The 15,047-nt window shown below is 39.1% G+C and overlaps 1 protein-coding gene across 1 annotated transcript in view; it reads right to left on the bottom strand.

Annotated features, from left to right (window-relative positions):
* Positions 1–15,047, bottom strand: part of LOC139614017 (neurexin-3a-like) — a 45,347-nt gene that overhangs the window by 12,932 nt on the left and 17,368 nt on the right. The window contains exons 3-4 of the mRNA XM_071471082.1: positions 2,279–2,299; positions 1,645–1,671 (exon numbers count right to left, since the gene is read on the bottom strand). Of these exons, the coding sequence (XP_071327183.1) occupies positions 1,645–1,671; positions 2,279–2,299 (48 nt within the window). The remainder of the gene's footprint in view (positions 1–1,644; positions 1,672–2,278; positions 2,300–15,047) is intronic.

Genomic DNA, 15,047 nt, shown 5'->3' with positions numbered 1-15,047 from the left:
ATGATTTTGGTTTATGAACCAGGAAGGCCTCTCAGATCCTCTGGTTCTCATATTTTAGCTGTTCCACAAAGCAGAACAAAAACATCTGGTGATGCTGCTTTCAGCCATTATTGCTCCAAGCTGCTGGAACAGCCAGATGTGAGAGGAGCTGAAAATATTGATATTTTTAAATGTAAACTTTTCAGTCCAGCTTTTATGTCGTGTTTTATCATTTTATGGATTTTGTATTCTTACGTTTTATAATTTTTGATTTTAGCATTTTACTTTTACCTTTATCTTTATCATAATTATTATTTAATTTATTAAATTGTATTTGATCACCTTTTTTACTATTTTATTCAAATCAAATTATTTTAAGCAAACTTTTATATTCCTTTATTTCTATTTCATCTTTTAGTATTTACCTTTTAACATCTTAACTACCCATCTTTCTTGTTATATTACTCAATGCTATTGTTTTATCTTTTTATTATTTCAAATATTCCTTAATTATTTTATTCTTGTGTTTATTCTTTTTGTTTGTTTGTTGGCAATTGTTTTCTCCAGGTCCACTTAATTATGACAAACTATGTCATAGGACCAGAGTAACACATATATTGTGTTTCACATCTCTATTGACAGGATGATCACAGTTTCAAATTTTACACCACTATAGTTAAAGTTTGATTGGGTTTAGCCATTTAAACAACTTGCTTAGGTTTAGGGAAATGTTTAGGGGATGGTTTTGTTTAAATTGCTACTAAGTTAAGGTAAGTGGGCTTTGTCAATGGCCACAATCATAGTTAAATGAATTCCACACTAATGTCAGAGAAAATCACAGAAACATTTTGTTGATGGGTCAGGTCCTGAACTGACTGAAAGATAATCACAGGGAGGGGTCAGTTCTGATGTTGAGCTTTGTAGGTTAGTGACTGGAAACAGAGTCTGGACAGAGGATGAAAAATGTCTTCCCATCTTGTAAATTTGATTAAATATTTTACTTCCATGTCTTAGTTTTTTTTTGTTTTTGTTTTTTTTTTTTTTTGCTGTGTATAGAATATACTTTATTGTTTATTTTTATTTTGAAGAACCACTAACAGATTTAGTTCGTGTCTATTTGATGAAACAACTGATGCTCTCCTTTTTTTGTGAGTACAGTCTTTTTTTGGTCAGGTGAGAGATTTCATAGCAATATTTCTGACTCAGAATTACAACATACACAGCGACTTTTTTTATTTATTTGTCTGCTCATAATTTTAGTTTGAGTGATATGACATGGATGTGACATTCATCATGCTAAGTCATGTGAATTTCACTTGAGTCATAAGCTAAGATGGCAGGCAGTGTTCCTCTGCTAAGTCAGGCGAGGCTAGTTACCTTTTAACAATAATGTAAGCAGACCCTACATATTCTCCATCACACCTGCATTTAGCTGCTGCCTGTGTTTTTGATTAAAATAAATGATGCTAGTTCGTTAATTTTTTTTTTTTTTTTTATTCCAAAATAACTGCTCAGGAAGTGCAGCAGTAAGACAGAATAATAAAATCACTCTATCACACTGAATATAGAACCATGCACTTATATTCCACACCAACACCAAAACATGCAGCTCCATGCTAGAATTACAAACAAGACATGATAGAGAAGAGGTAAAAGGAGGCATACCTTGTTCTGCCATCATATGTGCAAGGCCTTCAGAGGGTAAGAAAGAGGGGGAAAAAGAGGGAAAAGAAAGTGTGAAAGCGAATACTTGAGAAAAGAGAACACTTAGTTTCAATACTCCTTAGTATTGTGATGATATACTGCATGTTTGTCCCAGGAGGGAAAACATAACATCAGAACACACTGACAGGTGTCACAAAGCTTCCTGTGGTTGAGCAGGAAGCTTCCTCATTAGAAATAACAGCATGTTAGTAAACCTAATACCCTGCTCAAACACAGAGCTCACCTTTACTGACCTGCTGTATGGATTTAAACCTGCAAAAAATGATTTTTCTTTTCACTGCTTTGTATGATCATACAAAACACTATTTATTATACATAACGCTATCTATATTCCTTTTGGCACATGACTGTTCTGTCTTTTTGCCAGCTTTTTATACAGTGTGCTCATTGTGTTAGACCATAATGTACCATTGAATCTACCTTTAAGCTGGTTCACCAGTAGTCTCACACTGCAGAATGACCGAGCCCATACTATGTTTGTTTTGTCCTAGCCTGTCTGGAAATTTGCAGCTATACAAATAATTGCCATGGTTGTCACATATTTACATTTAACATCATTTTCATTCAGACTCACCTGGTGTATTATTGGTGACTTCTGGAACAGAAGGAGACAGAAAAAAAGCAAACAAAGGCAGCATTAGAAACACTCGTATTACTTGCATGTTGCACAGTCATGCAAATGGTTATACCGTTTACAGTCCATACAGAGGGCTGGCAAGGGGCGCAGCCATATGTATGTCAGTTAAAATGCAGACTGTTTTAGTAATTAGGAGTTAAAACATCTGGTTTCAAAGAATAATTCAATGACAGATGAAATATCCAGCGTGAAGAAAAAGGCATCTCTTTCTTACACAGATACACACACAGTCCGCACCATTAACTTCCAGTGCAGACAGCAGGTGCTGTTGCGAAATACACAGATAAATGCTCAAGACATACACATAAAGGTAACAAACCCAAAGCCAAATAAAATAGAATAAAGTTGATCCTTGAAGTGAACTGACAGAACAGATGTTAGTCCATCCCACAGAGGCTGCGATGATGTACAGTGCTGTAAAGTGTTGGACAGATTAAGCACCATATGATGATTGTGGTTTCTTAAAACATGTGGCCACTAACAGCGAAAATCAAGGATTCCCCTGGAGACATGAATATCCAAAGCAAAACCTTTGGAAACATGGCTGATGCTTTTTGAGCTTTTGTCATAGATTAAAGCAAAGTGACAGTGAGGTGGAAATTTAGACCTGATGGTGCCACTACATTAAAAATCTGAGGTGAACATGAATAAATGGTATTTATTTACACAGCTGGTCATATGACCAATATCACCCTTGGGAAAAATTAAAATGATGAAAAATAATGTCATACAATAACTGGAGTGGGAATGTGCCAAGTCATCAAAGGTCGAATGGTTTGTATTTTGTGTAGCACAGAGACAGCATTGGTGAAAGTTACAAAGACAAGGAGGTTGCTATGTTCTTGTCTTGTTTGATCTTAGTTGTGCTACATTTGATACCACTGACCACCACATCCTACCACAGACTGGAACATTTAACTGGCCTTAAAGTATTCATTCAAAGTCATTAAAGTCCTATTTACCAATTGATTTGTTTGTGCAATCGAACAATAGACATTGAATCCCTCAAGAGTTTTGTGCTTGGACCAGTTCTATTCACCTTAATATACAATATGCCTCCTTAGGCAATATTATCAGGAAACACTCGGGTCAGTCATGTTAGCCTAATACTGGTACACACTCCTCTTTCCTCTAACTGTCGAGATTCTATCGAGACACACAACATTTTTTGTACTCCACACAGATAAACCCTTGAAATCGGTTGACAAATGTCAATGTTTTTATCCAGAAAATCTGCAGCTCCACTGTGTACTCGTATTTGTTTACAGGCCAGTCTTTATGCAGTCCAATATGGCAGTGATGTTAACACATGAGCTAGCAGTGTCTGGTGTTGAAAGTGACCAGTCAAAAGGAGCAGACACACCAGCCACTGTCCCTGCCTCATCTGGAGTCTCAGAAGTCAACTTGATAAGCGAGTGTTGAGTGTTGAGTCATGTGAGCGCTCATCACAGCCATGAGCCTGTGGAGCAGATATGCTCCCTCGCGAAGACGGTTTTCTACTCACGCAGTTGTTCTGTGCGCTCATGTTACGTACAAGTTCTGAGACTAATTGCACAACAGAGGGAGACCACTGTTGCCACTGTTCAGCCAAAGTGACATTGTCTCACTTTAAATTTGATAACATATTTGAATTTTTTTGGTTATTTTTCAGTTATAGACATTTTTAAAAAGTTAAAAATGTAATAAAGAAATAAATGAATAAATTCAAATATTTGTCCTCTTGTGGACATTAGGGTTTCATTTTAAACATTTAGAAATAATATTCTTTAAACCACGAACGCTGATGATAAATTATGAATGTCAAGTGTGCCATGAAATTTGTGAAGATATCTAGAAATACTGGAACAGATCAGTGAATTGACATTTCCCTCCTGCATATTAGCAGGGCAAAAAAAACAGCAATGTTCATCATCAAAAACATTGCCCTTGATTGATTATTGAAATATACACGGCTTTATTGAGTTGGGCCACTCACAGACATAATGTAGCTGGAAAATGAAATAAAAGGTACTTGACTTAATATGCATTAAATGTTCTTAGCAAGAACTGATTGGGCATGTTGGGCTATTAATGTGATCACAAGCAGATGAATGTCAATCAGATATGCATTAGATATTAATTCAGTTTAAACTGAGGACTTGTGTCAGCTCTACTCCAACATGGAAGGAGCTGGTCAAATGGTCATCTGTGTGTGTATGTGTGTGTGTGTGTGTGTGTGTGTGTGTGTGTGAGTGTGTGTGTGTGTGTGTGTGTGTGTATTGGAATAATCTTGCAAAGGATTCATTATCTTTGTGTGTTTTCTGAAACAGTTCATCTAAGATGACCACAGCACTGAACAGCATACATAAGCTTCCAACATACGACAAACACTCTTGAGAGGAGATTCGAGTGGTTTACTTCCACACATCCACACACTCACTCACACACACTCACACACACACACACAGGGTAGAGAGGTGGAAACACAGAGAACTGAGAAGTGACAGGAAGGAGTATTCTTAAGGAGTGTCCTTCACATTTACTCTCTCCCCTCACAAACACGTTAACAATGGACCTGTTTGTCGTAGTCACAACGGCCACTGGGAGCACCGGGACAAATCCCACTGCATCGGAGGGTGGGTTAACTATCAGATTTTCCATAAAGTTTTCATCATTCCTCCATCTATAGATTATAATAACGAGAATGATTTGGATAAAGCTATACAGTGAGAGGAGATAGCCCCCTGTCTAAACTAATGCAAAATAATATAGCACCAGGTCCAGATGGATTTCTGGTTGACTTTTACTAAAAGTTTTCCCACCTACTTGCCCCTTTATTATTAGACATGTTTAACAGTTAAATGAAACAAGGCTCCCTCCCTTCTACTTTAAGTCAGACTTTTTATTCCAAAGAAAGACAAGAACCTGGAAGAGTACAGCAGGTGGAGACCAATAACTTTAAATCTAAAATTAAAGTCTGGCATGCCCCGTCAATTCTTGTTTGCCAGATATAATTCCCTGACGAACCCCTCAAACGGGGTTCGTCAGAGGACAGAAATTATCATCTAACATTAGAGGACTTTTAAATATTTCTTTCTTCTGACATCTCCCAGAACTGCTGAAGTGGTTCTACTTTAGAAACAGAAAAGCTTCTGGTCAGGTTGAGTGGGATCATTTGTTCTCTGTTCTGGGGAAATTCAGTTTTGGGTTTGAATTTATTTCTTGGATACAACTTTTATACTCTGCCTTTATTGCTTGTGTGACAAATAATGCTCAAAAGTCTGTCAAGGTTGCCCTGTTCAGTGCTATAGCGATAGTGCCTTTTTCCATTGCTCTCAGATCCTCCCCACTCTTTATAGAGCTGGACTGGAACATCAAGTATCTCTCAATGCTGATGACATTTTTGCTATTTGTGGCAGAGCTGGATATTTTTTATAGATGATATTTCACAAATCATCTTGACAACCTTTGGATCATTCTCAAGCTATAAGCATGACATCAATAAAAGTGAGTGTTTCCCTGAGGCAGCTAAGCAAATTCCATCAGGTACTCCACTGTTCCGATTGGCCCAAACTAGTTTCTGTTATTTAGGTGTCAACATTGCTCACTCCCTCCCCCCTCTCCATAAAAAATATTTTGTTTTAATTGGTTATGGAAATTAAATCTGATCTGAGGAGCTGGAACTCTGACAGGAAGACTCTTGTTTGCCATCCAGTACCTCCAATCTGTCTACCTTCTACCTATCATGTCTTCAAATATTAGACAAAACTATTTTTTATTTGTGCTGGGAAGAAGCCAAGAGCATGTAGATCAATACTACAACAGCAGTGCTGTGCATTCTGGGGGGAGGTGCTCAGAGGAAAAAAAAAGGGGGAATCTCTTTCATAATTTTGTATTAAAAAATAAAGTTACTTACAAATTAATTAATTTAAATACCCATACACTTATGCAGATGTTTACTACTCAGGTTGCAACAAAATGATCAATTTACACATAAATATGTGATTACATAGACTAGTAACCCTCTAATGCATATTTTTTATCCTGTTGCCTGACAAAAAAAATTAGCCTACCTACAAGTTCACTCATTTCCACTGATGATGGTAACGTCTTCTTCAGGGAAGGACTTGAATATTTCACCAAGACAATGCCAAACCACATTCTGAGAGTATTACAGCAGCATGGCTCTGTAGTAGAAGAGTCCAGATGCTAAACTGACCTGTCTGCAGTCCAGACCTGTCACCCACTGAAAACATCTGGAGCATCATGAAACTGAAAATACGACAAAGGAGACCCCGAACTGTTGAGCAGTTGAAATCCTATATCAGACAAGAATGGGACATTTCACTATCAAAACTCCAGCAGCTGATCTCCTCAGCTCCTGAACGTTTACAGAGTGTTGTTAAAAGAAGAGCTGATGAACACAGAGGTAAACATGACCCTGTCCCAACTTTTTAGAAACATGTTGCTGCATCAAATTTAAATTGAGCAAATATTTTTCATAAAACAATAAAATCTCTCAATGTATCTGTGTTTCTCTGCTCTAACACACCACATGAAGTGGGGAAAACAATTGTGGAACACAGTTTAGTACTTTGTATTTCACCTGTGACCAGTTTCCAATTACCAAAAAAAAAAAAAAGAAATTATTACCATCTCCCGCTCCACCCTTTCTGTGTACCAGTCATATGGGCTATGCCATTTGACTGAGCTCACTGGCCAATCTCAATCTTTAATCAACAATCACAATGTTATTTATTTGACACAATGTGAAGTCACTTATGTGTCACAAAGTACTTGGCACTTGGCAAGATTTACAGTGGAGCCTCCTATGTAGGGTATTATTGAATAATTAATTTAAGAAAGCCCCCCACCACAATAGACTCAAACTCTGTGGGAAACACTGGATCCTGAGAGTAAACACCTCAGCTCTTTTGTCAAATGTAGGTACCTGTCAGTCACATGATCTCCCTCTGTCCTCTGAAAACATGTCTTTATGGCAGCACAGTAGCCCAATAACACTTACAGTAGAATAGCACTTCCACAACACAGAATTGCTCTATTGGGCCTGTTTTCTTTCTTTGTTTTTTATAATTCATATTTTGAATTTTTTTTTTTTTTTACACATGCACCAAAAATCAAAAAATCAGAAGCAATTTTTGTTAAACAAATAGACCCATCAATTTCCAGTATTCCATTTAATTTCTCGCATTTAATACAGATTTTTTTATCCGATACAACTCCCGACTGTGTCTCTCATTGAGATAAGATTATATTTCTGCCACCTCTATGGTTAAGTCTGGTTCAGTTTAGGCAAATAATATTTATCAAAGGTTAGGGAAAATTGTGGTCACAGTTAAAACACAGCAGATTCAAGCTCCTGAAGTTTGCAGACGACACCACTCTCATTGGACTCATCTCTGATGGCGATGAGTCTGCCTACAGGTGGGAGACTGACCGTCTGGTGACCTGGTGCAGGCAGAACAACCTAGAGCTAAACGCTCTGAAGACAGTGGAAATGATAGTGGACTTCAGGAAGAGCCCAGCCCCACCCACCCCCATCTCCCTGTGTGACTCCCCCGTGGCTACCGTGGAGCATTTTCGCTTCTTGGGAACCACCATCACACAGGATCTCAAATGGGAGCTAAACATCAGCTCCCTCATCAAAAAAGCTCAGCAGAGGATGTATTTCCTGAGGCAATTGAAGAAGTTCAACCTGCCAAGGACTATGATGGTGAACTTCTACACCTCCATCATTGAGTCCATCCTCACCTCCTCCATCACCATCTGGTACGCTGCTGCCACGGAGAGGGACAATAACAGACTGCAGCGTATCATCCACTCTGCTGAGAAGGTGATTGGCTGCAATCTTCCGTCCCTCCAGGACCTGTACACCTCAAGGACTCTGAGGCGTGCAGGGAAGATTGTAGCTGACTCCTCCCACCCTGGACACAAACTCTTTGAGACACTCCCCTCTGGCAGGAGGCTGCGGTCCTTCAGGACCAAAACCTCTCGCCACAAAAATAGCTTCTTCCCATCTGCTATTAGCCTCATCAACAAGGCTAGAGAGCCCCACTGTTGCTGATCAATTGCACCAATCACCAGAAAAAATTCCTTGTATGTGAAAACATACTTGGCAATAAAACTGATTCTGATTCTGATTCTGATTCTGATTCTGATTGACTCTTAGAAGGAGACTGGATACTTAACAAAGTCTCTGGTGTCAAAGTCAGATGCTTTTCACATCCAGCAGTCCATTTTGGCCTTCTCTTTAAGAGGCTGTGTAGCACTATGACAAAGCCACAACACTTCTGCTCCGGAGACACATTCACTCACACAACACTAATTTGTTTGGGACGGTTTAAGTGTTCGACCACTCAACCAAAGCTATAATTTTTTTTACTGCGTAGGACAGGCTTCAATGTATGTACAGAGTAAATGTCTTACATGATGGAGCTGCAGTGGGGAGTAACAACAGTGAGAGAACAGATTAACAGATTAATCTTTCAGTTCTTTCTCCCATTTGTACTTGATTTTCTGACTAATCCATCATTCAAAGCTCATCCTCTCTCTGCCTTTCTCCTGATGATCAGCTGGATTTGCTCGCCTTCCCTCCTACTCTGTCATTATTTTTTTTTCACTATCTTGACCTACTTCCTTTGGTAGTTTACAGCCCCTGTATTGTGCCTCTGTTCAGTGTGTGTGTGTGTGTGTGTGTGTGTGTGTGTGTGTGAACAGAGAAACAGCTATAGAGACACAGAGGTGTCTCTGTGCATACACATTTTAAATGCATACACATTTAAAAAGGTACCATTCAAGAAACCGCTCACAGGAACATTTTCCTGTGGCAGTTTTACCAGCATTTAACTTGATACAAATACTGTATCAGGGGTTTCCAAAACATTTTTCTTGTGTTATGAATGTAACAAATCTATATCCTCAAGTTCTCTTTAGAAATTCCTGATAGAAGCAGCCCAAGTTTTGACAAACATATTTATTCATCGGTGGACACATAATCTAGGTAAAGCATGATTTCCTTTTAATTCAATACCCAAAAGGTGAGGCAAGGACAGTGAGGGATTAGAGCTCAAAGTGGATTACTTAAAGGGATGGATTACTTAAAGGCATGACTCATGATGTGTTGGGAGAGCACAGTAATTAATGAGGTATATCAAATTCTGCCTTCTTTCATCACTGCAGGCTTAACTGATTGTTTTCTGTGTGTTATAAATATGGAACCAGTATGTGGAAGGTAGGTGTGGACACACACACACACACACACACACACACACACACACACAATAATGACTCATTCATTGAGTCATTATAGTGCAGAAGTCTTGATTATTATTATTATTGGTTTCATCATCATCATTGTAGCAGCTTTAATCTCCTTGCTGACTGCTTTCATTGGCAGCCATGTTTTATGTTGATACAGACACATGGGCAGCTGAAGGATGGGCTGCAGAGGCCATCTGCTCCTGCTGGGGTAACTACAGCAAACAGCTACATACAGCTAGTAGATCATTGGCTGGGAATTCATGTATGTTAGGTCCTGACTGTATTGTGTGTATTTTATTTTATTTTTTGAACTAACACCAGGCACTTTAAGCTGTAAATCATGCTTCAAGTGACATTTCATCTCGTACTAATGGTGTCCCAGAGAACAAATTGGGCATCTTACAGTATCTACACATGCCAACAGGTTTCTGAATATCTGATTGTGGATAATGAGCATCTAATGTATCTTTGGTATTATTTTTCCCTGTGGGGGTTCTTCAAATGGCTTAAGATGGTCTTGAAATCATAAAAAAAGGTCTTTATGTTGGTGGCTTGGACCAGTAATCAAGATTCCATATGCTGATAGGTAGCCAACACATTTAAATGCATTTCTTATTGACTTTGCAAACAATAAGCCATATTATATTTGTTAGTTCAACAATCAGTCATTGAACAAAACTCATACATGTTGCAATTATTTCATATATTCATATATAATTTTGGTACTTCACTGGATCATCCCTCAACCTTTGTCTGTATTCTCTCAGTCTCTGCTCCAGTTTTTGGTTGGACCACAGCAGCAGGGCCCGCCCCATAATCATAAATGTCTGTATGAAAGAGTCGAGCGATCTTAGTTCCAACATTGATCAGCCAAATGCTTTATGACTGAACTGGAGTTTCCCCACTGGCCGTTGCTCTTTCAAAATGAATTGGCAAAATCTGGATTTTAAAGGTACTATAGCTATAGCATCCTGTGATCCTGTGATGCTGTGAGTGAGTGAGTGAGTGACTGACTGACTGACTGATCTGGGCAGCATATTCAGCAGCTACTGCCTAATCCATATGGGGAAATAAGGGTATGTACAGAGCCTGGAAAGTCAGACCATGTTAACACTGATTTAAAGTGGTAAATTCTTTTTATTTTTAGTTGATTACTGTCACATTCTACCCAAAGCTTGTTAGACACATATTTAGTCGATATACTCAGTACTTTCACTAGAGAAAAGGGGTAATATAATAGAAAATATATTTGTCCTTGTTACACCCAAGTGCACAGAAGCACAAGCAGGGGTATGTTTATAGTCCTTTCTATTTGTATGTGTATTATTGTATGTGTGTGTGTGTGTGTGTGTGTGTGTGTGTGTGTGTGTGTGTGTGTGTGTGTGTGTGTGTGTGTGAACAGCATAACATTTGACCAAATCATACATAGACATACATATATAGTTACTATTTAACACTAATATAAACTCTGTTTACACCACTTTGTTGTGGTTTTTAAATTGTGAAGAACCGAAGCCATTCTATAATGGACTAAATAATTTCACAATTACTTCAGCCAGTGCATACTTGATAGAACCAAAACAGATTATTTTGCTGAAGACTGGTTTACTACAAAAGGTTATAAAAAGAAACTAGACTTTTATTTCCATATATATCCATCAACTTTGGTAAGACGCTTCCTTGTTTTCTGATCTGCCAATGTGTTATTTTGCTGATAATGAAGACTCAGCACTCCTGCCATGTTTACCTGTTGTCTTTACCAAAGATTATTCATGTATGATGTCCACAGCACTATTCCCATCAGTACAACAAGACAGTTGTGTCGTACTCACACCTCTGCTGAGAACAAATTCTTTCTCTTCACAAATACTGTTTTCAGCCACTTATTATTTCCAGTAGCTTTTGTCTAAGGGACTTAAACAGCCCTCCATTAAGACAACACAGGGAAATGCATTGGTCAGACAGCATGTGGTGTGACAATGAAATGCACCTGGACAGTAAACTGGACTGGTCCCTGAACATGGATGGTGTCTACCAGAAGGGGCAGTGCTGGCTCTTTTTCCTCAGGAAGCTCAGGTCCTTTGATGTCTGGGTCTGTGCTTGGTAAGGAGTCTGGACTCACTGTTGTGGAGAGACCCATGCACTGTAAGATGCAGTCATCATGGGCAATACCAACCATCCTCTCTATAACATCTTTGCAGGCAAGATAAACAGTTACAGCAGCAGCCAGCATCTTATCTTGCTGCACTGCAGGACTGAGTGGTTCAGGAAATCCTTTGTTCCCACTGTCATCAGACAGTTTAACACCTCAGACAAAGGCAGTGGATCATGACACAGACTTAAATCTCAACTGAAAACATTAATGAGCTACTGGACAATATGAATTTCCCCAAGGGATTGATAAAGTATTTTATCTATCCATCAACCTATCTGTCTATCTATTAAATAACCTAAAGTGCACATTGCTACATTCACAGCTATATTACTAACTTCTAACCTTCAGAGAAAAGAGGTTAGCAGAAATTAGAAGTTAGAAAGCCTCACCTTTCTCTCTTGCTCTCTCGCCCGCTATACATACAACCTATGCACTGACCTATTCTGTAACAATATTCTGTCTCAAACTTAGTGTAGCTCTTGCAAAGAGATGCAGAAGTTTTCTGGGGGGTTTTTTCCACACATCCGCGCATATGTGTACTGCGTGCAATATCATTACAGATCTCACAACAGTCAAAGTTGAATCAAGGGCTGTGTCCCAATTCAGGGGCCACATCCTTCGGAGGGCATGGTCTACAAGGGTCATGAGTAATAGCCTATCAACACTGCGGTACACTGGTATGAACACAGACGGGCACAGACTAGAGCAGCTGCAGTTAGCTAGCGGATCTGTGTGTCGAAGGTAAGACAGCAGACGTTTCTGAAGTTGTAATAAACCCTAACCCTAACCCTAACTGAAAAGACAGTTTACTCAAGTAGTAAAATTACTTGTGTAAAAATGTACTCAGATAAAAGTAAACAGTAAGTCATATGAAGTGTACTCTGAGTAAATGTGTTACTGTACTGCATTTTAAAAGGAGAGGGGAGGGGTAAAACATATTATATGGTAATAATAATATATGATAAAACTATTATTATTAAAGAGCATCTTTAGGCTACCAGGTGTATCAGTTCCCAGATGAGCACAGCACCAAAAGCAACCACTGAATTCTAGTCAGGCACTTTGCTGCCTCTGCATTACAGTTATAACAAGGTTATAATGTTAAGTTTGTAATAAAAATTGTTTTAGACAGTTATTTTTTCAACTGTCTGATCATTTTGGAGGATGTAGTGTGTGGAGCTGTGTTACATAATGTAGAGAGGTGTTTCTGTTATTTAGCCTGCCTTCATGGAAATGAATGGGGTGGATAAACTATAGAAACACCCGGATGACACAGCAAGAGTCCTTATTTAGCAGTGGCTTTGTGTTGGCATATCGGTTTCAAATATCGGTTATCGGTATTCTTGATTACTAATAATCGTATTGGCATTGGCCCTGAAAAAACCAAATCAACTGATCCCTAATTCAGGCTTCGTTGCCCAGGAAAAGAAAGTCATATTTCTCTGCCACATATGGGTCTTCAAAACCAGCCTAGTTGTGCCGCTGTGGTGCAATTGGTCTTCAAATGTAGCCTTGTGAAGGATGCTGACCGTGAATAGCTAAGGACAGCTTGACAAGTGCATTTTGGCTAAAGCCTGTCAGAGCCCAGGATTATTATCAGTGTGCGTGTACAAACTAATATGCTGTTCTCCTCTCAGCTGGACAAGCCCCAGCCTTAGTCAATGAGACACGTTCATGCCCACGAAAATTACAGAAACTTAATCTACAATGGCTGGTAGTCACTTTCAGATCATAGCCTGCTGCTGCTACAAGTGGGCAGTAAATTACATGTTAAATGTAAATAAGCAACAGATCCTTTAGGTGACAGAACACTGTTCTAAGGAGAGATAACACATCCACTGCGGTATAATCTATTTATAGTTTTAACTGGGCAGGCTCTGCTTGCCACTGGTGTTAGCACATATGAGACTGGCAGATGCACCGCCCTGCTGGATGATAATGCATTGTTTTTGCAGGGCCTTCTCTGTTGGCATCCACAATGCTCTAATGGACTGGTTACATTCAAATAAATGACAAGGCTGCATTTTAACTTAAGGTAACTCAAAATGATGAAGTAGAAGTGATTGGAATGAAATAAAGAATGGAAACTGTGTAAGTGTTAAAAAGAGAATAACAGCAGGGATACTCTGCTGTTGCACTGATGGAAGAAGTGCTGTGCATTTTACTCAAGCTCAGTGATTTACCATGAGAATCTGGCCTTTATGCTTTGTGCTTATTTAAATAATTGCTTTTTCTTTCATCTTAGAATTCAGATAGTACTAGTAATATACACCCAAGTAAATACTGTACAGTGCACTAGGCAGCAAATAGAGTATGGCTGAGGACTCAGTGTGTGGAATCCAGGTTGTCTGTACAGATTGAGAGTGTAGAATAAAAAGATTTTTACAGTGTTTTTTCTTCCTCCACATCATTCACAGTCTAAGGATATTTGTTATTTTTGCGTTTGAAGTATTCTGGTAAGTACTTATGTATATATGCATACGTATGTGATGCTCTGTGTCTCTGGGAAGGTTAATGTTTTGCTGACTATAAAGTTATGTCATATTCTCACTCTCTCTAATGTATTCAAAACGCAGCATTAAGCAAGTTATTTACCCCTTAATCAGCAACCCAAATTCTCTTCGAGCTGCTTAAGTTCCCTACTTTCACTCGCCTATGAATGCTTTGCAGGAGGCAGCCAGGCAGACAAGCAAGAGAGGGAGAGTCAGACATAAAAACCAACATTGGGAACAGGTCCCAATGTGAAGGCTTTAAATCAAGGTTGGGAAAAGTGGCCTAACAACCATAGTCACCGGTGCACTCTCACTGATGTGTCACACAACACAGCAGAGTGGCTGGAGGTGAGGTGGTGTCTGTGTGTTTTGGAGAGAGAGCTGCAAGAGGACGAAGGAGTCAAAGGGGAGGGAGGACATTAAGTAATACCTATAGATGTAAGAGCAGGAATACCAGCACTAAGAACGACTGAGACAGACTTCTCACCTACATTAGTACAAAATAGTGCCATTGTGGGGCAACACTGTGTTAAAATGGCTAGCACGTGAGCTAACATACATGGATAACGTCACAACAGTGGGAAAGATGGATCACGGTGAATGGTCAAAAATGTGGCTTCACTTTAGAAAAGAAAACAGCAACAAGCCAAAATGCAGAGTATGTGGGAAGCTGATTAGCTGCAAGTCAGGTTGCACATCAAATCTGAGCAAACTTTTAAAGCAGCATCTGAAGGACTGTATGGGGTTTGATGTCTAGCTGCTGCTCCTGCCCCAGTAGGAAAAAAGGCACAGCTACTGT

This window comes from Trachinotus anak, unplaced genomic scaffold (genome assembly GCF_046630095.1).
Source record: "Trachinotus anak isolate AG129_WGS33_773 ecotype Australia unplaced genomic scaffold, CSIRO_AGI_Tana_v1 ptg000033l, whole genome shotgun sequence".
Lineage (NCBI taxonomy): Eukaryota > Metazoa > Chordata > Actinopteri > Carangiformes > Carangidae > Trachinotus > Trachinotus anak.
This window is presented reverse-complemented; position numbering and strand designations above follow the sequence as displayed.